Below are 23,159 nucleotides of genomic sequence, written 5' to 3'. Positions count from 1 at the left end.
CATGTTTATTTTTTATTTAAAACAATTGAATTTTTAGATCTCTACCCTACATCCTAAAAGAAGTAAATTTGATTTATTATTAAAGAAATAAAAAAAAAACCCATTTGAACCGGTATAGAATATGTGTCACACTCAACACATTTACCTATTAAAATATAACGTCAATGTGTCTCCATAGACAGAGCAGTTCTACATATATAAGGTTGGATATTACCTGTTTAAAAAAAGATATCCCATACCGACTGCTAAAAATAGGGTAACCTATTCTGAGGCAAAGCTACAACATTTATATGCAAGATTCAAACTCTTTCTCATCAACAGGTTGTAGAAATAACACTGACAAACCACCTCCATATTTTTTCAGATTTTTAAATCTTTAGAATGCATGATTTGCATATAAAACAATGTGTAGATCCTTATATGAATGCTTTTGTATATTTTGGCAACAGTTTTGGTCAGTTTTGAGCAAAAAACAAGCCAATTCGAGAAATGTTTGCATTTCATATTATCAAATGTTCAAAATGTCTGCACATTCCCTTTAGCTATTTATCATAGAGGTACGAGTCTCTTGCCTCATGATAAAAGTGGCCAGCCCCCTTTTTTCTGGATATTATACATGTACGAAAGGTCTAAAAAATAATATCCTCTATTGTTCTCATAACTATCTAAAATTGTTGTTCATGTTTGGTAAATTTTTAGGGGCCAGTCCTGTACATGTACATGTATACTCATTCGGGACAAACATTGGTGTTTCGATTTTCGGAATCGATAAGAATCATCAATACAAACATTTTTTCTTCTACATCAATTATCAAAATATGTGTGACTTTGGCCCCTACAAATCCCTTATTACGTAATAGGGAGGTCGTGCCAATGATTTAACGAAAAAAAAAATAGCTTTTGTAAAGATCAAGAACTTTACTTCTAATATGCGTCACAACATTTTGATCGTTTTTAAGTTATTTGTAATTTAGCTTAAGACTTTCCTAACCCCCATGTCCGTTTTTCTTGACATCATCTAAAATGTCTTAAGAATAATATAATTTTTTTTCTTATACTTGTCAAAAGTTGTTGTTCATGTTTTAGACAAGTGAATGAAAAATTCAGGGGCCAGTCATACACCCTTAATAGGGACACACATTGATGTTTCATTGGGGAATCGATAAGAATTATCAAACCAACTATTTGTTTCTTTTAAAATGCTTGACAAATTACGGTTTTTTTTCTTTAGATATGTTGTGTCAAATTTTAAGGACATAGGCCTAAAAAATCCCTCATCACGTAATAAATGAGCATTGCATCGATTTATTTAGATAGTCATTGCTACGATCAACAACTTTACTTCTATCATGCATTACAAAATCTTAATCGTTTTAAATTATTTGTAATAAACTTGACGAGTCTCTTGGTCCCTACTTAAAGAGGAGAGAATCAAATTTCTGTTTAAAAATTCCTATAGAAGATATAATTCTTAAAGGATTTTTTAAGGTAAATATCTCATCTGTAATGTCAGATAACCTAAAAACAAAGGTTGCATTATACTTTCTAGAAAATGGTCTATGATTTGGTATATATGGATTTTTATGAAACTGCATCTTAAGCAGGCGCAACAATGCCAACTTTGCACAGGCATAATTATCCGCCACAGTGTGATAATAGTAGGAACCGGGTGACAAGATACAGAAGTTAAAAAACGTGTGAAGAATATATAACGTCCAATCGGCCGTGAAACATAACCGAGATCGGTAAGATAGTGTTCGTGAAATCGTGTGGACAAAATTTGGAAAAAAAAGATAATAAGAAACAGTAGGAAAACAAGTGGTAATCAGTTAGAAACGGAAGAACTTAATAATAAGAAAAAGATACAGTACCAAATCACAACGGTCTTCCGTTGCAAATGGAGATCACAGGATGAAGCTCTGCCATTCAGTCATCTGAATGTCAACTGAATGGTCTGGAAAGAAGATTGAATGGCATAGCTATGCCATTTAGTCATCTTTGAGTTACCTTTCAGTCACCTTTCAGTTGACTGAATGGCAGAGGTTCATCCTGTGGATCCTAAAATCAATCAACATACGCTGTTCATTTCTGAGGTAAAGTTCGATGTAAGCAACGTTGAACAGGCGTCCCAATAGAACCTTTAGCCAAACCGATTTATAGTGTTTATCAAAGTCCATGATCGCACAGGATCCTCCGGAAGCAGTCGGGGTCGTATTTCCATCAGCAACTTTATTTGCTGACCAGCCAGTTTTAAGAGGAGGTTTATTCATTGTCGCTGTCCCCTGTATATCCTGAGCAGGTGTGTGAGCCAAATTCACTATAGAAAGTTAAAAAATGTAATCGCATTTCAGATTACCTGATGTACCGAAATACAATATGTAATTGGACATTACTACATGCAATATATCAAATATGTTTCTAAATTAGGTGCCGCCGCAGTATTTCCCCGCATTTTGGTGGTATAAATTTGAAAGCAAATTTTTAAAATCCATACAATATGATACACTATAATACAATTTGTGTAGACCAAGTAATAAACAAAGAAATATTCGTCAACAAATAACAAGTATACCAAAATAATTAAATAAGAAAAAAAATTATTTCATAAGGATAGTTGTCTGAGATTGATAAAAGTAAAACAATGATAAGGTTGAAAAGTCTTGAGTTATAATCCTAAAGTATACAGTGTATTTAAAAATGCCAACAGTTAACGAGACGATATATACTAAAGGAATGCGAACGATAGCATTGTCTAGCCGCCTAACTAAAAATGACTTTTTGAAAATTGTCTAATTACTGTGTTAAGTTATTTTTTTTTTATAATAATGTAAACGTTTATGTATAATTTCATTAAATCTAAAACACCCCCCCCCCCGTGAAACAAAAATTCCCTTTGATGGGTTTTATATATTGTTATTCAGCATATTTATACCACAGGGTTTCTTGTTTCACGGGGGGGGGGGGGGGAACATATGTCTACAGACCGAAATACATTCCAAAAAAGAATTTTGCTCTGTAAATTTCCGAAAAATGATTAACAGATATGTATTTAAATGAAATTTTACTTTAATAGCTAACGTAAACATGTGATTATTTAGTTTTAATGCACACATCGGCCGCTAAATAATATTTTCCTCATTCATGGAGACCGATTTTAATAAAAACTTTAAGAAACCCCCCCCCCCCCCCCTCTTCCCGACGTCAGCAAAACTTCTGTTTAAGAATTAATTATTTGACTACAAATTTTATTTTGATAATAATCAATTAGGATTTGAACATACTGTGAGATGAAGAATTGTATATCATATTTTTTTTTATAAATATTTTATATATAAGTTTAAGAATTCAAATTAAAAAAAAGAGGTTCCACTTGGGATTGAACCCTGGCCGCTGGAAGTGATGACCACTGTCTTATCCAGTAGGCTACGGACGTTTATGTAACAAGATGTGTTTTTTATTACATCATAATACTGTTAGTTAATCTATAGGAAAATGGTTTGAACATTTTGAACACATATGTGAATTAGTATTATTTTGATAATGATAATGTAAGGTACTTTTCATATAGTGTACGGATATTAATAGTTTTTTCTTGAAAGTAATTTTAAATAGAAATTTATTTTGTTAGATTTTTAATTATCATAGAGATTATAAATTTTGGACAATAGCCATTTTGTTTGTGACCATTGCTGAGGACAGTTGAGAAAACTTTTGTAAGTAAAATAATTGTACTGCTACTATATTGTATTGAATGTAAAGTTAGTTTTTTATCAGTAATTATATCAAAGTAATCGTTGTATCACATATGAGAGTATATGTTGAAATTATTAAGAAAGTTTACAAAGTTTAAAGGTTTCACAGTGATTTGCACTCATGATTTGAATACAGACTAATGTTTGAAAAGGGTACAGTGATATTGATTTTACATGTATTTTTATACAATTATAGACATGCATATTTTGCATAGTTACATGTCTAAATCGTTTGTTTCAGACATTACCTACCAGTGCATGTAATTGTACAGTTGTATACAGTATATACAGTTCCTTTCACCCTTATTTAGGGTAGGTACATGTGTACTTGAGAAATTATTGATTATGGGTTTTACATTTTGTCAGAGTATATTTTTAATCTGCAACATTGCATATTCAATATTGTAATAGGGTTATTTCATTTTATGACCATCATTTATTAAATATAAGATAAAGGTTGTAATTAAAGTAGAAAAATAATATATTGTAATTGAACAAATGTGTCATTATAGTAATTGAATTAATTGTGATGCTTAATGATTGTGAAGTTTATATGTGTATTTAATTATGTTTTATAGGAGCGTCACCATAATAATATCATCAATAGTTAATAAACGAAGTACATACATATACCATACTCGTTTGTTTTAGTAGATAAATTTGCTTTTGAATATCTGACAAAAATTTCGAAATATTTGGATGTAAAATGAAGACAGGAAACGGGCGTTAAATCCCTGTCACACCGGAACTGCGTCCTCACGGCGATCCCGCTGCGTTCTTACATAATGTAAAACGCCAAGGTAAACGCAGTAGAGTCTCCTACAGCGCCGTAACAACGCAACGGCATCTTCGTCCGTCGCGGTGGGATCGCCTTGAACATTTTAGAACGCCATGCGACGGCGCACACTTTGAACATGCACAAAGTACGAGCCGTTGCTCTGTGTTCTGTTAAACACGCCGTAGAAGCGTGGTGAGGTCGCCGTGACAGCGCCGTAAGATCTCCAACAGCGAAAGCTCCGTCGGTGCGCTCAAGGAACGCAGCTAATCGCAGTGTAGACGCAGTGAAAAGTCAATTGCGCTTTCAGGGAGACCTCACGGAGTGCTATGGGATCTCTCTGCGTCTCTATCGCGCTCTCACTGCGCATCCACAGCGTTTGAACAAGTTGTTTTTCATTTGGCTGCGTTCACACAGCGACCCCAAAGAGCTGTTGCTGCGTTCATTGCGCTCTCGTGCCGTTTCTTCTGCGTTTATACCGCGCTCCCACGGCGTTTCTAGTGCGTTGTCATCAGGACCACGAAAAATGGCTGTTGTACAATAGCAAGCGATGTAATAATTATCAAACTGGATGTAGATGACTATGTAAAAAGTAGCATTTACTAATATTCCAAGACCTATCAATGGACGTAGATGGAATTCATGCCATTTGGATCTGATGTTTTCACATCTTTTCTATGTTTTCTAACATCTAATACCGGATCTTTTTGTAGACCTGACTCCTAAGAGTTTTGTCCTAGTCCTTCACAAATTGTTTAGGATTGGTTATGTTTCAATTACAATGTACCTTTTCATATAATCAAAACAATTTTTTTTTAATCATTTATTTACTAGTTGTAAATTCTTGTTTGTTCCCATACAATTGTACACATTAATATTTACCTACCAGGAAGAAACGAACGTCTTGTGCACGCAGTCAGCGCGCAGAGCACGCCGTGTACGCGCGGTTAAAACTCCTAGCACGTCATGAGCGCTCTGCGGAGACTCAGCGAGAGCGCACTTAATCGCCAAGTAGAACTCCGTGAAAAGCAATTTCACGCCGTGTGAGCTCCGTAATTAAGAACTCCTCGGTCGCCGTGACATCTCCACTTGTAAAATGTTTAAATAAAACTACATTTTTTCTCAATTTTCCTTGCGATCCTACCGCGATTCCATGAATATTACAACGCCGTGAACACGCCGTGGGGACGCAGCTTGGTGTTATAATTACAGACACAGTAAAGGCGGTAAATATGATATAAAACAAATTGCAATACGTTTATATCTGAATTCGATTTGCATCGGTCTTCTTTTTTGTAATAATAATGGATTCTCCATTGATAATACATACTGGCAATCTGTGTAAATCACAGATATACATTTTTATATATTTTTTTTTCATGTTCATGAACAAAAATAATTTTTCAATGCAATAAAGACAATATACTTACCAAAACATGATGATCCTGTCACAAATATTTGCAGAATTGTAACTCGTGCTACCTGATCCGACCACATTATCTTAAACTGATGAGGGAAGTAAGATATTGTTCATCAATTTTAACTTCCTTGTTGGGTCAAAAGAATTTTATGTTCATTTGGGAAAAACTGAAAGGATTTTATTTTTGGGAGAGAGGTGGTAAGTTAAATATTGCTAGGGGCTTGGTAATAGCTGATAAAGACACTCAGGCGAGTTTCCTTGTACATGCTGTGTGCTCTCCTGTCTTCCACTTTAGAAATGTGAAAATGAAGCTACATGTAACGAATAAATATTCAGATTTCATTATCATTAAAACAAATCCAAATGCCTTAAAAAATTCATTGTGCTTGGTCTTTATCTTGAAGGGTTCCTTTGTGGAAACAATTAAAACTGAAAATAGGGTAATCTTCTCAATGAAGTTCTTTTCAAAGCCTGCTGGCTTTTCAAGCAAATATAAAAACCTGTACTGAGATCTACATGTACATGTAAAGATCAAATGACTATATTCTTTTATATTTTATTTCTTATAGATAGCTATAATGCATTCAAAACAGAACTGTGTGTTTCTGTATGGATATAAGTGTTCTTTTAACCGACATTCCAATTATTGAATTAAAATAGGTTGTCGGCCTCCCCTCAATGAAATAGGTGTTCTACTACAATATGTATATGCATACAAAATAATAGCAACCTTTATACACAAATATATTTTTTCTTAAATCAGGAACAAAATAATAATCTTGTTTTGAATTTACCAAGTCAATGAACTATGGACAAGTGTTTAGCACTAAGAGTTGGCATCCCGTTATGTAGTGATCACATCCGGCGTCTGCTTTGTGTTGAGGTTGTAAGTTCTTTTTTATGAAATATGATGGAGAAATAGCATAAAAATATATGTCACTTATCTTGTTTTTAAGCATTAATTAAAAAAACCGAATGTTATATCTACTAGTATTTATCAATCCGCCTATCCATCAACTTCATTCTCTCTCTCTCTCTCTCTCTCTCTCTCTCTCTCTCTCTCTCTCTCTCTCTCTCTCTCTCTCTCTCAAACACTGCTATTCAATTATGTACACTAGAACCAAATTAGACACAAAGCGTTGTGAAAGTCTTGGGGTGGAATGTATCGTTGTTCGCAATTTAAGAATATGACCTACTGTAACGCCAGAAAAGAATGACTTCTGAATAATGTCGTCAAACGCTCAACATTACACTGAATATTCCCATATCACATGTGGAATCACATTTCAACCTCAGTTGCTTTATAAAGTATTGGGTGTAAAAGTCTCGTATCTAGGAACCAAAGTTGAGAATGTAACCCCAAGGGTGGGTGGGTGGGAAATCTCACAACCTAACCCTACCGCATTGTTCTTCCGTCTCCTACTGTATACACATCCACCCATCAAACAGCGAAAAGGAATGACGTCACTTCGGTAGCACGTGATTTCACTTGTGATATTCCCATATCACATGTGGAATCACATTTCAACCTCAGTTCCTTTATAAAGTATTGGGTGTAAAAGTCTCTATCTAGGTATCCAAATCTCAATTTTATCTCAATATCTAGTGCCTCTTCCCAACACTCACCATAAAATATATAAACATTGAACACATTAAATTAGCATATAAAACACATCAAACCCTTTATATGTTATCAAAACTTTAATCATTAAAATCATAAATCATATTCAGACATGTAAATGTACATAATGTACACTTAGCTCTCTATCTCATCACTCACTCTCTACAAAGGCCGAATCAAGACTATCATACTGCATGCACTCTCGATACTTCTCTTCCATCATTCCCGCATCTTTCACACTTGTTGCCAATCTTCCAGCTACAAAATCTGATTCCACCAAGGCTGGAAGTCTACTATAATACTCGGCACTCCCTTCCCCAAACCAACCAACATGTCTCATTATCTGACCCACCTCACTCACTGAGCCTGACATAGCCAACGTAACAGCACAACCTGCCCGGAAACTGTGTGGAGTCTCACCTTCATCAGCACCAAGTTTCCGCAAATACACACGCAACCTATCATATACAACTGAATAGGAAACAGGCTGATCTAAAACCCGTGCACCCTCTGTAACAACTCGAAAGAGATAGCCACAAGACAGATCAACTCCCAAGTCTTTACATCCTGAAACAAAATCTTGTAACCCTACTACAGGACAAATAACCTTATCATCACACCTCTTTACAACAAACATATTACTCCTCCTTTTACCTCCTCGAAGAGTCTTTCCAAAAGTGTGATTAAACACAAAACCTGAATAATCTCTAAGCCACTTAACTTCTTGAGCCACCAAATTTGCAAGATCTCCTGCCCTATCTCCAGCAAAAAACTGCAATTTGAACCAAGCCTGGTCTCTCAATAAGATATACCTCTCCCTAACTGACACAGAACTCATGCTTAATCGCCCCCCTATATAGCCAACAATAGCCTTAACCTTGGTCAAAAAGATGGGTTTAGCCTGTTTTGGTACCAAATGGGCTCTCGCTTGCTCCTCTTGTATAATTTTCAAATAATCTTTCACTTGACTTGATGCAGCCGGATTCCCTAATCCAAGAGCCATGTTCCACGATCTTTCACATCCCATCTCATGAAAAATGTTCACTAATCTATTTATCATTAATGAGACAGTACCAGAAGCAAGACGTACTGGACAATTACAGTCAAATAATCCCTTGTTTCCTAAAAAACGACAGTCTATCTTATGAACTTGACTTTTACCGCACTGATCCTTCCATACCAAAAATCGCCTAATGTCATCAGGTGTACAACTTGTCAATTCTCGACCAGACATCCTCACAAGAAATTCAGTAATTTCCCTTTTCAAACAATCCTGCCTCTTTGAATCCAGTGAAGAAGACCTCCTTGCATCTAACTCCTTTAACCTCTCATCTAAGACTTGAACATCGACACTCCCTACCTGAAAAAGATTAAACAGGTTTATTCTCTGAAAATGTCAACCTGTAAGCAATCAATGCCCATTTCAGCCCCTTATTATCAAGAACATATCCCTTCTTTGTAGGGACCCGAATAACCCCCTTTTCCCCCTGCCAGCCTAACACCACACTAGATATCTTACACTCCTCAACGAGGGGCTGCCATACAGGCACTGGTTGTCTATATGGAAGAATGCATGTACATACAGGAATTTCTTGTTCCTTCAAAAATGATAAAACTGGAAAAACCATACCAAATGGAGGAAATACATAGGGGTTCAACTCCTTTCGAATATTTTGTGCGAACACATCAACCCCTGCAGTGAATGGCATTGGACATGGTGTAAAATGACGCAATACCCCACCCCCCTTGGCCTTCATTGAATTAGAATCACTTGCCATTAAATCAACAGTGTGGGGACCAAATACTTTTTCCACTATACCCCAAGTCTTCCCATCCAACATTGAGTCAGCATAACTAATCTGTCTCGAAGGTGCATCAGCCTCATTTAACTTCGAAGGAACAAACTGTAAATTTAACTCAAAATTCAACTTCAAAGTCAAAGAAAAAATACATTTTGTAATACAGTTCAACGCCCTGTCCTTTCCCCCCTGGTTCTGCCAGACACTAAGTACAGCCATGTTATCTGTTAGCACATGTACTCTAGAATTAGCTATGTTCTCTCCAAGAGCCAATAACACCTTATAAACAGCATCTGCCTCCTTTAAATGAATAGGTCTTTGATCATTCTCTTCCCAAAAATCACTAATCTCATACCTATTCCTACCCTGCTCTACCACTGCCCCGTACTTGTACAAGGATGCATCTGAAGACAACATAACCTGCTGATGACACTCACTTCTCCACTGACAACAACCTTCCCAAGAATCTAGAAAACGCCAATGTTCTAATTCCTCCCTCAGCTCATCAGTCAAACACACATGCTTACTACTTTTTACAGCTCTAGAAATTGCCAAGTTAACCTCCCTACAAAACAGCCTACAACCAGGAACTGCAAGGCCCATTGATATACATTTACCAGCAAATCGCTGAAGAGTTTTCACAGTAAGTTCTTTTGAACCAAGAATACTTTCTCTCAAATCAGCAAATTTCAACTTCTTGCACTCTGGCAAAATATAAGCTTGTTTTTTGGAATCAACCAAAAAACCCAGAAACTTGACACATGTCAATGGAACAAACGAGCATTTCCTTAAAGCCAAAGTATAACCCAACCTTGTCAACACTTCTACTAATATGTATGCGACCTTACAACCTTCTACATATGGGTCCACAGCACCAGAGACATTCGCGATAGCCAACCTATCATCAATATATTGTACAGTACTTATAGACCGACTCCGAAGGTATGACGTAACAACCATCCCAATTGTCTGGTATATAAAAGGCGATGCCTTGAACCCAAAAGGAATTACCGTATACACCATAACATAACCACCAAAAATAAGCCCAAAGTATCCCTGAGAATCATTGGACAACCTAACATGATCGTATCCAGATTTTTCATCTGTCGTTATCAGAAATGCATTACACCCTACAAGCCTATGAACATCTCTCAAAGTCTCCAGCTGAAAGGGAAGATCCTTCACCCAGAGGTTCAAAAATCTGTCATCATGACATAGTCTTGGTTTACTTGGTTCAATTGTCAATGGCATCACAATATGGGGCATCTCACACTCACCGACTTTACCAAGCACTCTTATAGCACCTGACCTTATCTTTTCATACAAAACATCACAAATAAAAGCATGATACTTTTTACATAAAGCAGAGTTAGGGAATACAGCACTTGAGGGCAACTCAGAATCAAATGACTTTCCACGAAAATTCCCTTTAAAATGAGTAAAAAACTCTGTCACATCCACTCCCTCTGTAAGCCACTTTCTCACCCTCAATATCATATCTTCATTCACTCCACTCCTCTCTAACACATATTCCCAGGCCAAAACATTTCTATTCAACTGTCCTGCAATAAATGAATCTGGACTATATACCAGCAACTGGTTCATATCAAAATCAGAACCTTCAATTACAGATTCTGCACTAACTCGGTGGGTTGCAAGTGAAGGAGTCCCACCACTGATTGTCACCCATTCTCCCTTCTGACGAGGAACTATTCTCATGGGATTAAATTCTACCATCTTGTCAAACTCAGCAGTAACCTGATTATCATTAATCAACACTGACGCTCCATTATCCTCCTACAAATTAAAATCATAATTCATTTAAAGGTCATATGGTGACAATCATAGTGGAACTCCTTCACTTAACAACCCACGTGGACTTGGTCCACTAAGGCATCAGTGTCCTCGGGTTGCAAGATCAGGAATTCTTATGCATGTATGATATATAACAAACAATCCAGTTCCATCAAAACATTTAATGTGTCACTTTAACTAAAATGACCATCTTCATCAAAAATATATGTGTATTTTCCACTACAGCCATTTACAATTCTTCCAGCTGCATAAATCAATCAAAGCAAAATTAAGTTCATAAATGAACCTTAAATGAACAAAATCTTGTTACAAAATTGTATTCTTACAATTAAATGCACAAATTTCCATACATATGTATTTTCAATTCACTTTCTCCTAGCAGCCTTCATCAACTCACAATCTTTAACTAGATGTTGTGTCGAATCACAAAAATGACAAGCTAACCTACTAGCATTCCTTCTTCCCATACCTCCCATTGGTCTGTAACCCCGCGGCCTTGAATAAGTACCAAAGTTTGAAAATGGATGAAATGGATAAGGCTGAAAACCAGGGGCACCTAGAAGAGGCGTTGAATACATAGGGTACAATCCAGCTAATGGAGAATTTGAACCTTTAGAACCTTGATCTTGTTCCATCTCACCTCTCATCTTCACACCCTCACATTTGGACGCCAAGTTTTGTCCTTCTTTAATACATTTATTAACTGCTTTTGACACCAGATCAGCTCCCTGCCCCCCTAGAACTGTAAGACATAAATTCGCGATATTCACTTTCCCTTGCAGACGACCACACTGCCTATACAATTCTTCATATACTTCCATATCTTTATCCCCCAACTTTCTACTTAAGCGAGCTAATTCATCAAGAGTTATTAATATCAGAGGTTCACTAGGGTCCTGCTGAGCAGCTAAAGCTTTAACCCTCTCCTTCACCTTCGAAACATCCTCCTTCTCCAACTTCTCTAGCATCAGCAGTCTCCTTTCCATGTCATCAATCGTCTTTCTCTTTTTCACTGGGGTGGCCTCATTCTAAAATAAATAGGATTTGCTCAATTTTAGGATTCGCTCATTTTTTTTTTTTTTTTTTTTTTTTTTTTTTTCCACACACACACACACACATACAATATAATAGACACAGTACCTCCACAGTATTGTCTTCAGTCTGATTCTGTCTCTCTGCAGGTGCACCAGATGTACTCGGACCCGCTTCATCATCCTGCAACACCTGCCCTTTGGGCTGTCCCCTTTCATTCGCTGCTAGTACACAATAGTGCAACAGTAACTTTGCTGCGTCACAATCTCGAATATCTTTCCCTACAAGACAGACTTTGCACGTAACAATCAGACAATATCAACTAGACACATAATAGTGATAACACCACTATTACATCACGATAATTAAACCAGAGTAAGTGATCAAGACTAAATATCGCCCATGCTAATCTATTCAAGTACACAGTTTACCTGCTAACTCCAACAACTCATCCATTGGTTCTCCCGTTATCTCCATCACTGCCTTGGCGATATCCCTCAACTGCAGCGCCTCTGTGCGCTTCCCGACACTGATTCTCGCCAACTCCTTAACATTTTCTAACTGCCCATCCTTTACCTTCCTGATTACAGGTAGCAACGTAAGCCCCTTCAGACTGTGTCTCTTCTTTAAAACTACCGGCTGAACCATCTAAAATATAAACAATCATGACGTAAGCATTCATGCTCGACCCGAACTTTCCCGTCCGGATAAATACGGATAAACGAAGTAGATAATATACAGACATAAAATAAAATTTCACGCTTCCTACATTGTAGTCAATATCCACATTCTTCTTTAATCATATATAAAATGCATTTAAATGAAAACCCAGCTTAGATATTCCAATTTCACACAAAACGCCGCTCCACGGCATGTCTCATATATCATTTAATGGCCCCTGCCATATTCCAAATACAATCCAGTTCAAATCTGCGACATCCAACAGTCACATTAACTCAAATATTCTCTAAAGATATCCAACAATCTTGAGACCATAAATTTCACTCAAGCCTCCAACGGCGTATAATGTAAAATATAATATTACCTTCCTCTCGATCTGCTGTCTGCTCTCACCATTAAACAGCGAAAAGGAATGACGTCACTTCGGTAGCACGTGATTTCACTTGTGATACATAACCTCTAATTACAGAAGAGTCAACAATTTTACCGCGTTATTTGTAACTGACACAAAACACCAAATGGATTCCCTTGACATAAAATCCCTGCGGTAAAACACTAATCATATTAGAGAAAATGTGTAACTCATATTGATTTGTGATAGTTTATTTGTTTAGTGTTGTGGAATCAGGTGTGAGTTATACATACACATCCCTATTTTATTTTCAGTCGAAAGTTAAGGGGAATACCGGTATATAAAATACCCGCACACCATCTCTTGTTCATGATGACAGTATATGATAGTCGTTAGTGTTAAAAATGTCATAAACGTTTAAGTTTACTTTCACTTAACTAGAAACAAAGTGGATAATTTGTGATTTAATTTTTGTTTAAAAAATGACGTTTTTCTGTTCCTGCAAAAAAATTGATAAACATTCGTGACACACGTTGAAATCTAAGATTTAACAATTTGGTTTTTTTTTATAATGATGCGTTTGTTGGGGAATACATTTAAAACTGTGGCTATTGAACATTTTTCAGGGGAACAACAATCAAACTAAACGGAAAACGTGAGTTGAAGAGAAGATCTATAAAGCAACAAATTGAATTTCCATTACAGTGTTAGAGTTTTCTAAATGTTGACTTTCCAAACTTTAGTTTAATACATGTCATCATTCATAAAGAGGAGTTTAAAACCCAACGGTCTAATTGGAAACAAAATATGATATACATGTCAAACCAACAATAAGTCTGAGTAATGAAACACAATTTTTATTATCTATGTAAGGAATTACACAATGAATAACTAGTTTGTGACAAATACAATTAAAAAATTTGGCAATCTTCTACGGATAAGACACAATTGAAAACATGTTATGATTTTTGTACAGGATATTTTATGATTCAACAGTTTAGTACTATAAATAATATTTGTTGTAAAATAACTACAATCGTCTAGCTTGTTTACATTTATACTGGCATCTACTGAATTAACCGAGTTTAAACTTATATACAGTGTGATCAGAAAAGGAGTAGGAAAAAGTGACGTGAAAAAACTATAAGATAAAAAAAAACATATACGGCACCTGATAAAGTGTATCCATAGACAAAATTTGTTGTTAAATGTTATTGCAATTACAAACAGCAATATTTCATACATACATATATTTTGCATTTAGAAATGCCATTTTTTATATTGATCATGTAATTTGCATTGTTCATCACTTGGGCATAAATAACACGGTCGTTGTTACATATTGGCATATATTCCATCTTCTGATACAGATAATAATAACAGTTCATAGCATCTCCTGTATTCTTCCTACAAAGAAACAAACGTGACTAAATGTATCGTTTTGATTCTGTTTGCAAGATACTGTATACAGGGACTTATATGCTAACGTTTTGTCTTTGCCCCTTAAAGCGAGAACATTAAAAAAACCTGAATGAAATTTATTGTTTCATATCATCTCTCTTTAAACTCAAATGTGTCTTGAAAATTGTTAGATGGGGCCAAAATATACAGAATATACTTTATAAAGTATACATTGTATGCTGTTTCCAGTAAATATGCTTGGGTGTGTGTGTGTATATATATATATATATATATATATATATATATATATATATATATATATATATATATATATATTACCATTTTAGTGATGACTTCCGGTCGTCTTGTGTGGATTAATCTGACAGTGGTCAATAAATCCACCTCTCCGTCCATACGTAACTGTTGGAGGGCGTTATGTAAAACGCAAAATACACCAGCTGGACCAGCACCGTCCCTGTCAAATATATACCGTAATGTTGGAGGCATTATGTAAACACAAAATGTACCAGCCGAATCGGGACCCTCATAAAAAGTTTAATACTTTAATATTAAAGGACGTTATCAAAAACATAGAATATACCCGCTAGACCGTATCTTCCCTGCAAAATATAAACTCTACAGTTGGAAGGCATTAAATAAAAAATAAAATGTACATGTACCAGTCAAACTGGCAAATATTGAAAACGGTGATTAACATGAATGATATGCAATCACAATGCATGTGCATAATAGCAAACATCCGATATGTGTAAAAAGAAGCCTTTTGCTCGGAAGTGTATATTAGAAAATTTAATCCAGAGCGCTTTCCCCTGATCGGCTCTTCACTCATGCTTATTTGAAAGTCATTCTTTGTGTTCTTAATAATTAGGTTGAATTTTTTTTTTCTGTAGCAAACTTTCAGTTATTTTGTGCTTAAACTTACTTGCTGATGACGACTGAGGTATACTCGTTTACTTTTCCTTTTTCAAGGAGCAATTCTACACCCTTTAGCATAGCATTATCGTTTTCAAAAGGTATATGAAACACATCAACATCCTGTTTGGTACTCTGTATCACAATGAAATGAATTGATTAGCAACAAATTATACATACATACAATTGGAGCGACCTGGTGATTGTCACTATATCGTATGTATTTGATTATTCAAATGTATGATTTGTATTTTGAAACAATGGACCAATTTCAATGTAGTTTGCAATTTAACATGAATATAATTTCAAACGAAACTCACGTCAGTTTGAATTAATAATTTGTCTTGTGTAACTCCACTGATGCTACTTCCTGTTTCACCTGAAGTTAAATTATAAGGCGCACATATGCACGAACAACCTTTTTTCGGAATCCAATCTATTTCCTGTAAAGAAAAAAGAACACAGCTATTTAAGTCGTGCTTTGGTATATAATTTTTGTTCATCATTCTGCTGATTAAATAGACAGCGCAATTAAGTTGATAATTTAAAAACAAACATGTAAACAACTGTCTGTCGATCAATGAAAATACCTCGTTGGCATCAGATAAAATTACAATCGCCTTAACATCATGATCTACACACAGTGTCCACAAATCAACATTCGTGTCTTGAAGAGGGGCTTGTGTGAGAATATTCGCACTGAGGTTCGAGAAAGACTAAAACAAAAAATATATTAATATTCATTGACAACATTGCATGTGCTTTCAAGCTTTCATATGATTAAACAAAATGTGAAGTACGTATTGAATTTGAATTTATTAAGTATGTTTTACTAAATACAAGAAGATGCGCATAGAGTGTTAGTTATTTGTGATACCAAAGACATATCATCTGTAGAATATCAGGTTTCTTAGTAGTTATGACTTACCGGAACACATACTGCATTAATATAGTCGGTTCTCCCTTTTACATACGATGTCAAGTAAGGTCGATACTTGGAAACTAAAAAGAAGATTTAAAAAAACACAGTCCCATTACCACAACTAAGTTTATTCAAAAAGTTATAAAATAATTATATTGAATAAGGCCATTTGTACTTTAAACACTTTCACAAAGCAGTCACTAGAAGTTGTGAACAAATGACTGCCATTAACTAAAGCTTAACTATAGTTAATTTTTTTAAATATTTAGTTCAGTTAAAATTAATTGAAAAACAAACCAGGTATGACATTCATGTTTGAGTTTTTGTCTTTATTTTCTGGCTTCATCCCGTCCTCTTTATCGTCGACTTCAAAAACTGGTTTCGCAGTTTGCAGAAACTTAAATATGGTATGTGATGCTTTGATATTTTCTATGATTGACTTTCCATAAACGCTATGGAAGGAAGACTTTTACAAACTGCAGACCATTTATAAGTTTGAAGAAAAGTTTATCAAACATCACATATCATTTACATGTAACATTAAAACATTACTGTTTTCATTGATTTTGATTTTAAAATTGTGTGATTATTACTTTCTTCCTGTTAATCCACATGTGCCAAGATTTAAAATCTATTACAACAATTCGTTTTCTTTTTTAAATTATTCATAGATATAAAACTCCTCGCATCTTTAAAAATCATGCCTTACCTTGTATTCTTTATAAAGGGCCGTCTGATTTAACGGTGCTGAGTCCTGTAACAATTCAGTGAGTTTGGTCGGTATGTCACTCTCATGTATAATAGTATCCTTGTCTTGGAATCCAAACAGCAATACTTTGTGAAGAAATATGTACTGGTCCTAACAATGCGAAAAAATATCAATATTGTGAAGAAATATGTACTGGTCCTAACAATGCGAAAAAATATCAATATTGTGAAGAAATATGTACTGGTCCTAACAATGTGAAAAAATATCAATATTGTGAAGAAATATGTACTGGTCCTAACAATGCGAAAAAATATCAATATTGTGAAGAAATATGTACTGGTCCTAACAATGCGAAAAAAATATCAATATTGTGAAGAAATATGTACTGGTCCTGGTCGTTCGGAACCACCGTTGAAATTCAGCAATTCGATTATTACACTGTATTTAAAAAAAAAAACCCAAAGTAATATATTTAACTTTAGAACAATCACATTCCTTTTCTATAAAATTTAAAATGTTTGCCTTGTTTGCTTCTATAATCTACACAATGATTGTGAGGCATTACAGTGATTCCTAACAGTCTATGCAATATCATTATTAGTATATTAACGAGGTTTTTTTTTAATGTTATAACTACATCGCAGTAAGCTATTCAATCACGATTTGGTTTATATGTTTTTACCGGTGTTTGCACCATGGTCATCCTGTCCTCTCGCATTTGTTTAACAAACTCAAACACGTTGATTCTCTCCGTTTCTCTCCCTTGTTTTAACAAGGAGTCCAGGCCTATGAATGTTCCTGTTCTTCCGACCCCAGCGCTTAAACAATGAAAAAAAAAACAACTTTTTTATCTCTAGATGAATACCCATCGGCTTTTATTTAAACATCGTTTCTTTTGTGCTGGAAAAAAAATTGTAGGTTTGAATGCTTTCAATTATTTCTTTACTCAATTTCATGTAGACTTTTTGCAAAGGGCATGTTCCCCTTCCTTCTTTGAGTCATAATCATAGTCTTTTTTATAAGCTATCACTGATACAAATCAGTATTTATACTTACCTGCAGTGAACTAACATCAGTCCACCTGGGTGATAGCTTCTAGTGACTGCTTTGTGAAATTGAACCAATCCTAGTTCTTCGGGTGTTCCATGGTCTGGCCAAGCAGTGTAGTGAAAATGAGTTATCGTTCTTTTTGCAGAAGACTGTTAAGAAAGCAAAACCGATGACATACTAAATGTAAGTAAAAAAATGTTATATTCCTAAACAAAATGAAATTGTAAAAAAAAACACACACATATTTTAAACAGTCTATTAAAAGATTTAAAAGAAAACAATTTTTTTCATTATCTTACTGTTGTGCTCTGGACAGTAAATTTCCTAAATGTATGGAAAGCATACACATTTTCCTTCAGTAGATGCATTTTACATGGACCAACTTCTAGTGGTTTATCTTTAGTAGGCCAATACTGAGTACATTTGTTCTAAAAATTTAAAGAAAAAGATTTTTCCACTTGCTTACTGAAAACCAAACAGACAAACAAAAAACGCACATTTAAAAAGAAAAAAAAATCAGAAAATGTTTACACAATAGAAATCTTTTTTTTTACGAATCGTTAATACCTTCCCGTTTTCGACAATATTGGTTAGCATTACGATAAATCTGACGTTCTCTTGCCAAATCATTCTCCAGAAATCAGTGAGAGTATTGTTTTTTGGACCTGTACATTGTTAAAGACAAATAAGCATTGTATTATTCTCATGATTGCAATGACTAGCAAATGATTAATATTTCCATTATTGATTTATTGATGAAAAAAATGGTCATGAGAAAATCAGCCTAATAAGTACTAACGGAGAAAAAAAAAGACAAATATTACCTTGTGCAGCTATATACATCCTTTGACCGTTAAAATCCTGTTTAAAACGAAAATGTTAAAACATGTCCATGTAATAACTAGCGAAAATGAATGTTCATTAATATAAAAAAAATATACAATCTATTAATATGAATGTAATATATTTAACCTTTATGAAGTTAGCGTTGATATAATCATTATCCCCGTCATCCCAAGTGTCTTCCAGAATAACTCTTGAGTGGTCATCTACAAAAATAACTACAAACATTTACTGTAAAATCATTTTTGACTATTTTTTTTTAAAAGTGTATCTCTATCTTATAAGCGTATTTTTAACTGAACAAATATATTACGTGATACGGGAACGTGGTTTTGAATCTGTTCTTCACTATGTTTTCTTGCTTCTTCCCTTCTTTACATACAGAAGTATTTCCTACAGGAAGTCTCTGAAAAATACAAAGGTTTTTAACAATTTGATTAAATTAAATTTATTTTTTTTTATTTAGGGGGGGGGGGGTAATTTTAACAATTTTTAAGTAGTTGAAACTGGCATTTATGTAAGATAATGAACTAACGAAAATGTTACTGGTTTTTTTCTTTAAGAGCCAGATATATAAGCCATATGAATACGTAAGTAAGTAAGTAATTGATTAATTAAGTATTTAGATGCTAATATTACAAGTAAAATTTCATATAGGCTATATTGTAGATGCAATACATAAAATATTGGCACCCTGCCTTAACAGACATATGAGACACTAAAAATAGAACAGGTTATACCCTTTTGCATTAAAAGTAAAAAATACACCAAAATTATTAAATATATGCATGTTTCCTTCTTTAATAAATTAAAACAAGTGTTTTGGCTAAAATGTCTTGTACATTTGAGTTAATTATTAAAAAGTGTAACATTTTTTTTTTATTAAACTTTTCAAAGTTTACCTCAGTGTTTTTGAACTGTGCAAATAAATCAAAGCGCAAATCACTATAAAATCCACAATGTATTCAAAAGTATGTTTCATCCTCTCAAACAAAATTTGCACGATAATAATCTATTAATAGTTTTTTTTGGTTTTTTTTTTTGATAATTTATTTATTGACAAGAAAAAAAAATTATTAATAGTTAAACATATTAGCCATAATTATGATAAAAGCTTGCAGACAAGGAAATTTGCAATTAATTAAATAATCATGTGGGGTAGCTGTCCTTGCTTAGAATCATAAGTGTCAAAAAAAGAAACAAATAATGAGCATAATTTAGTCAATATATTAAACTCAATACCCTGTACTCTGATTGAAACATATTATTTTCTCCGGCACTTTTCTCGGATATAACACGCTGTAAATCTTCTACACGAATAACAGTGTTGACCTCTGCCGTATTATAATATCCCCCGTCGTCTTCTGGCAATGTATGATTAATGTATCCTCCAGTAGATGTGTTTGGTAAATCGTCTGCAAAAAGAAAATCAATAAAAAAAACCACACACACAAAAACCAAAAAAAAAACCAAAACATAAAAAACAAATAAAGCCTTTAACAAGAATTAAGCATGTAATAAAAACTTAATGACGCATTACGGTGTGTGACCACTGTTCTTTTCGCTTAGCTTTGTAAAATGATCATTTTACAATGATTATATTTCCGAACCGAGCAGATCTCTTTCCTTTGCAAGAAAATGGGTATGCTTATTTTTTTTCTTCGAAGAATAAATCCATTCTTTGTGTCTTTTAAATCTTGAAAGCACACGTTAATCCACCACTCTATATTAATATTACCTTTAAAATCTGCATATTTCTTTCCTTTGCTAGACAATTTTGAATGGAACGTATGCGGCTTCGAAGTTTCGTTATTGTGATTATCTTTTCCTCTTCCTCTACGTCTTTAAAAATTAAGATATTTGACATCTTTAGGCAAAACTGTTTAAGTTAAAATTAATTTTTTTAAGTTAACCATATTGTTTTTGAAAGGAACTGTAATTTAAAAATAATATGATCATATCATCATGTTAAGAACATTTCAGAATTTAAAATCGACAATAACACTGATTTCCTTTCATTAAAGATTATTTGCATGTTGCCGGAAAAATTCGCATTTAATCCTTTTTAGCAATATCTGATAAAAACAACGCGTGTAATGGAATAATAAGATATATAAATTGTCCTTGTATTTTACAGATATCTGAACAGTGAGCAGGCTATACAGTTTAATAAAATGACATTGATATTGATTAAGACTTTTTTATACTTTAAATAATAAAATTATGACATATTATTGATCAAACTTATTTTACCGTCTATAGATAAAACCAAAAACACCCACAACGACCAGCACAAGAAGGACAGAAACTACGCCTCCAACTACAGCACCTGTTGTGGAGTCGTTTTCGTTGTCTTTCATTTCTATTGGTTCTAAAAGAATATAAAAGTTTCAATTCTGTTTTCAATAAAGGCAAGGACTAATCTATATTGTATTAGTCTTTTCTAAAATTAGGATACAGTATTGTTACACAAATTTATTGTTTGTTCAACACGTTTCCATTTCAGAAAAATATCCAAATTAGAATAAAATCCACAAAAATTCAAAACAAAACAAAAACAAAACAAAACAAAAACAAAGCATGGAAAAACAAATCACCACAACTAGTAGTTTTTCTTCCATCTTTACATCCAAAAAAACAGTGGCCATGGTGTCTATCGCAACTAGGTGCACTTGAATTGCAGTTTGTACAGGTTTTGTTACAGTTTTCTCCATAAAAGCCAATGTTGCACTCTAGAAATTGCAAAATCGTATGATGAAAAATATATGTTTTTCAATGTCTTGGAGACGTTGCATGAATCAAAGTATCATTTCTTACTAAATATTACACTGAAGTAAAATTAATGCGTTTTTTTTATTATGATAAAGTATGAACTGTTTTTAAGTAGTATATCATAATATAAATATGAATATTTATTTTTTTCAGAACAAATTTATTCCTGTTTCATTTCTAAGCATCACAAACAGAATTCTATTGTTTACTAATTAAAGAAAATTGCGTAAAATTACACACCTTGGCACAAAGGCATTTGGAAGTTTGAACTGCAACCGTTTAAACAATTTCCATTTACTTTGTTACACGCATGTCCACTTTTGCAATGACCACATCTGCCGGTACAGTTTGCGTTGTAGAAACCGTTTTCGCACACTTCGAATAATAAACAATAAGCGTGTAAGTTTTAAAAAAGCACTTATAAAATAGTCTGCAAAATCAAATATTTTTTTCATAGATAAAATGATTGTAAAAATAACCTTCACATTTGGGTTGCTGAAAGTTAGGTACACAACCACTATAACAATGTCCGTTGTGTTTATCGCATGCGTGTCCATCTTTACAGCGACCACAATTTATGTTACATGTATCTCCATAATATCCGTCTTTGCATACTGAAAACAAACAACCGTACATTTTTTGATAGATTTCTCTGCAACGGATACATATATGCATAAAGCAGTGTATCAAATTGTAACTCTGCTTTGAAAATGAAATCTTTGGTCAACTGTTGAATAGCAACAACTAACAGGTCTATTAGTAATAATAAATATAATTTCACCTTGGCAAAAAGGATATAGATAGTGGTTGCTGCATCCATTAGCGCAGTATCCAGTATCTGGTAAACATACTTCTCCATTTACACAATGTCCGCACACTCCAGTACATGTGCGATTGTAAAATCCGCCAACACATTCTATGAATAAAAGCAATATCAAGAGTAATTAAATACAAAATCAAAACGAAAAGAACAAACATAGAAACATATCGACTAAAATACAAACTTAAAAAAATGTCCCATAACTGGTTTGAGTTAAAAAAAATTTTACTGTTTCTACTTCAGCAATGCTTTACCAATCATAACATTGGTAACATTTCTGCAATTGTTTGTTTACGGTAAAAATTCATCATTTTGCCACACCTTTTTAATAATACCTTTTTTTTTTTTTTTAGAATTTCAATGTTTAAAAATTTTACATTCAGATACAGGTGTAATATTAACGATGTTGTTACTGATGTTACTGCAGTATTACAAATTAGAATGAAATATATGGGGAGCAAA

The 23,159-nt window shown here is 34.0% G+C and overlaps 3 protein-coding genes across 5 annotated transcripts in view; all 3 read right to left on the bottom strand.

Annotated features, from left to right (window-relative positions):
• Positions 1-7,631: 7,631 nt before the first annotated feature.
• On the bottom strand, positions 7,632-13,347 carry LOC117684664 (uncharacterized). Of its 3 annotated transcripts, XM_066071757.1 has the most exons (6): positions 13,260-13,347; positions 12,646-12,862; positions 12,323-12,495; positions 12,115-12,210; positions 11,012-11,164; positions 7,632-8,928 (listed from the first exon to the last, which is right to left on the bottom strand). In XM_066071757.1, exons 2-6 carry the CDS (start codon positions 12,860-12,862, stop codon positions 7,720-7,722), a joined length of 1,848 nt encoding a protein of 615 aa, XP_065927829.1. In that variant the 5' UTR covers positions 13,260-13,347; the 3' UTR covers positions 7,632-7,719. The 3 variants fall into 3 exon arrangements, with proteins under 3 accessions (XP_065927829.1, XP_065927831.1, XP_034313590.2); XM_066071759.1 differs by lacking the exon at positions 11,012-11,164 and having other exon boundaries at positions 7,634-8,928; XM_034457699.2 differs by having other exon boundaries at positions 8,790-11,164.
• A 784-nt stretch (positions 13,348-14,131) lies between these two features.
• Positions 14,132-19,359, bottom strand: LOC117692100 (receptor-type tyrosine-protein phosphatase gamma). Its single transcript, XM_066071471.1, has 14 exons — positions 19,235-19,359; positions 19,087-19,123; positions 18,830-18,927; positions 18,562-18,690; positions 18,269-18,411; positions 17,895-18,030; positions 17,213-17,362; positions 16,801-16,900; positions 16,510-16,583; positions 16,172-16,297; positions 15,902-16,024; positions 15,592-15,716; positions 14,988-15,123; positions 14,132-14,654 (listed from the first exon to the last, which is right to left on the bottom strand). Exons 1-14 carry the CDS (start codon positions 19,331-19,333, stop codon positions 14,583-14,585), a joined length of 1,548 nt encoding a protein of 515 aa, XP_065927543.1. The 5' UTR covers positions 19,334-19,359; the 3' UTR covers positions 14,132-14,582.
• Positions 19,360-19,397: 38 nt separating this feature from the next.
• The window catches only part of LOC105348172 (multiple epidermal growth factor-like domains protein 11), a 32,467-nt gene continuing 28,705 nt past the window's right edge, over positions 19,398-23,159 (bottom strand). Inside the window, exons 8-15 of the mRNA XM_066071530.1 lie at positions 22,659-22,793; positions 22,357-22,491; positions 22,118-22,252; positions 21,703-21,837; positions 21,359-21,476; positions 20,844-20,947; positions 20,348-20,520; positions 19,398-19,511 (exon numbers count right to left, since the gene is read on the bottom strand). Of these exons, the coding sequence (XP_065927602.1) occupies positions 19,398-19,511; positions 20,348-20,520; positions 20,844-20,947; positions 21,359-21,476; positions 21,703-21,837; positions 22,118-22,252; positions 22,357-22,491; positions 22,659-22,793 (1,049 nt within the window). The remainder of the gene's footprint in view (positions 19,512-20,347; positions 20,521-20,843; positions 20,948-21,358; positions 21,477-21,702; positions 21,838-22,117; positions 22,253-22,356; positions 22,492-22,658; positions 22,794-23,159) is intronic.

The sequence above is a fragment of the Magallana gigas genome, chromosome 9 (genome assembly GCF_963853765.1).
Source record: "Magallana gigas chromosome 9, xbMagGiga1.1, whole genome shotgun sequence".
Taxonomy (NCBI): Eukaryota; Metazoa; Mollusca; class Bivalvia; order Ostreida; family Ostreidae; genus Magallana; species Magallana gigas.
The sequence above is the reverse complement of the archived record's forward strand: the minus strand, read 5'-3'. Positions and strand labels throughout refer to the sequence as shown.

What these genes read in the sequence shown, in the direction of transcription:
- LOC117684664 (XM_034457699.2), bottom strand. Translation starts at nt 12,862, where the DNA reads ATGGTTCAGCCGGTAGTTTTAAAGAAGAGACACAGTCTGAAGGGGCTT. An exon ending in TGAGTTGTTGGAGTTAGCAG is followed by an intron (nt 12,496 to 12,645) that starts GTAAACTGTGTA and finishes TCTGTCTTGTAG; the next exon opens with GGAAAGATATTCGAGATTGT. An exon ending in CTGAAGACAATACTGTGGAG is followed by an intron (nt 12,211 to 12,322) that starts GTACTGTGTCTA and finishes TATTTATTTTAG; the next exon opens with AATGAGGCCACCCCAGTGAA.
- LOC117692100 (XM_066071471.1), bottom strand. Translation starts at nt 19,333, where the DNA reads ATGTTTGTAGTTATTTTTGTAGATGACCACTCAAGAGTTATTCTGGAA. An exon ending in TTACTGTCCAGAGCACAACA is followed by an intron (nt 18,412 to 18,561) that starts GTAAGATAATGA and finishes CTTTCTTAACAG; the next exon opens with TCTTCTGCAAAAAGAACGAT. An exon ending in ACCTCAGTCGTCATCAGCAA is followed by an intron (nt 15,124 to 15,591) that starts GTAAGTTTAAGC and finishes TATATTTGACAG; the next exon opens with GGACGGTGCTGGTCCAGCTG.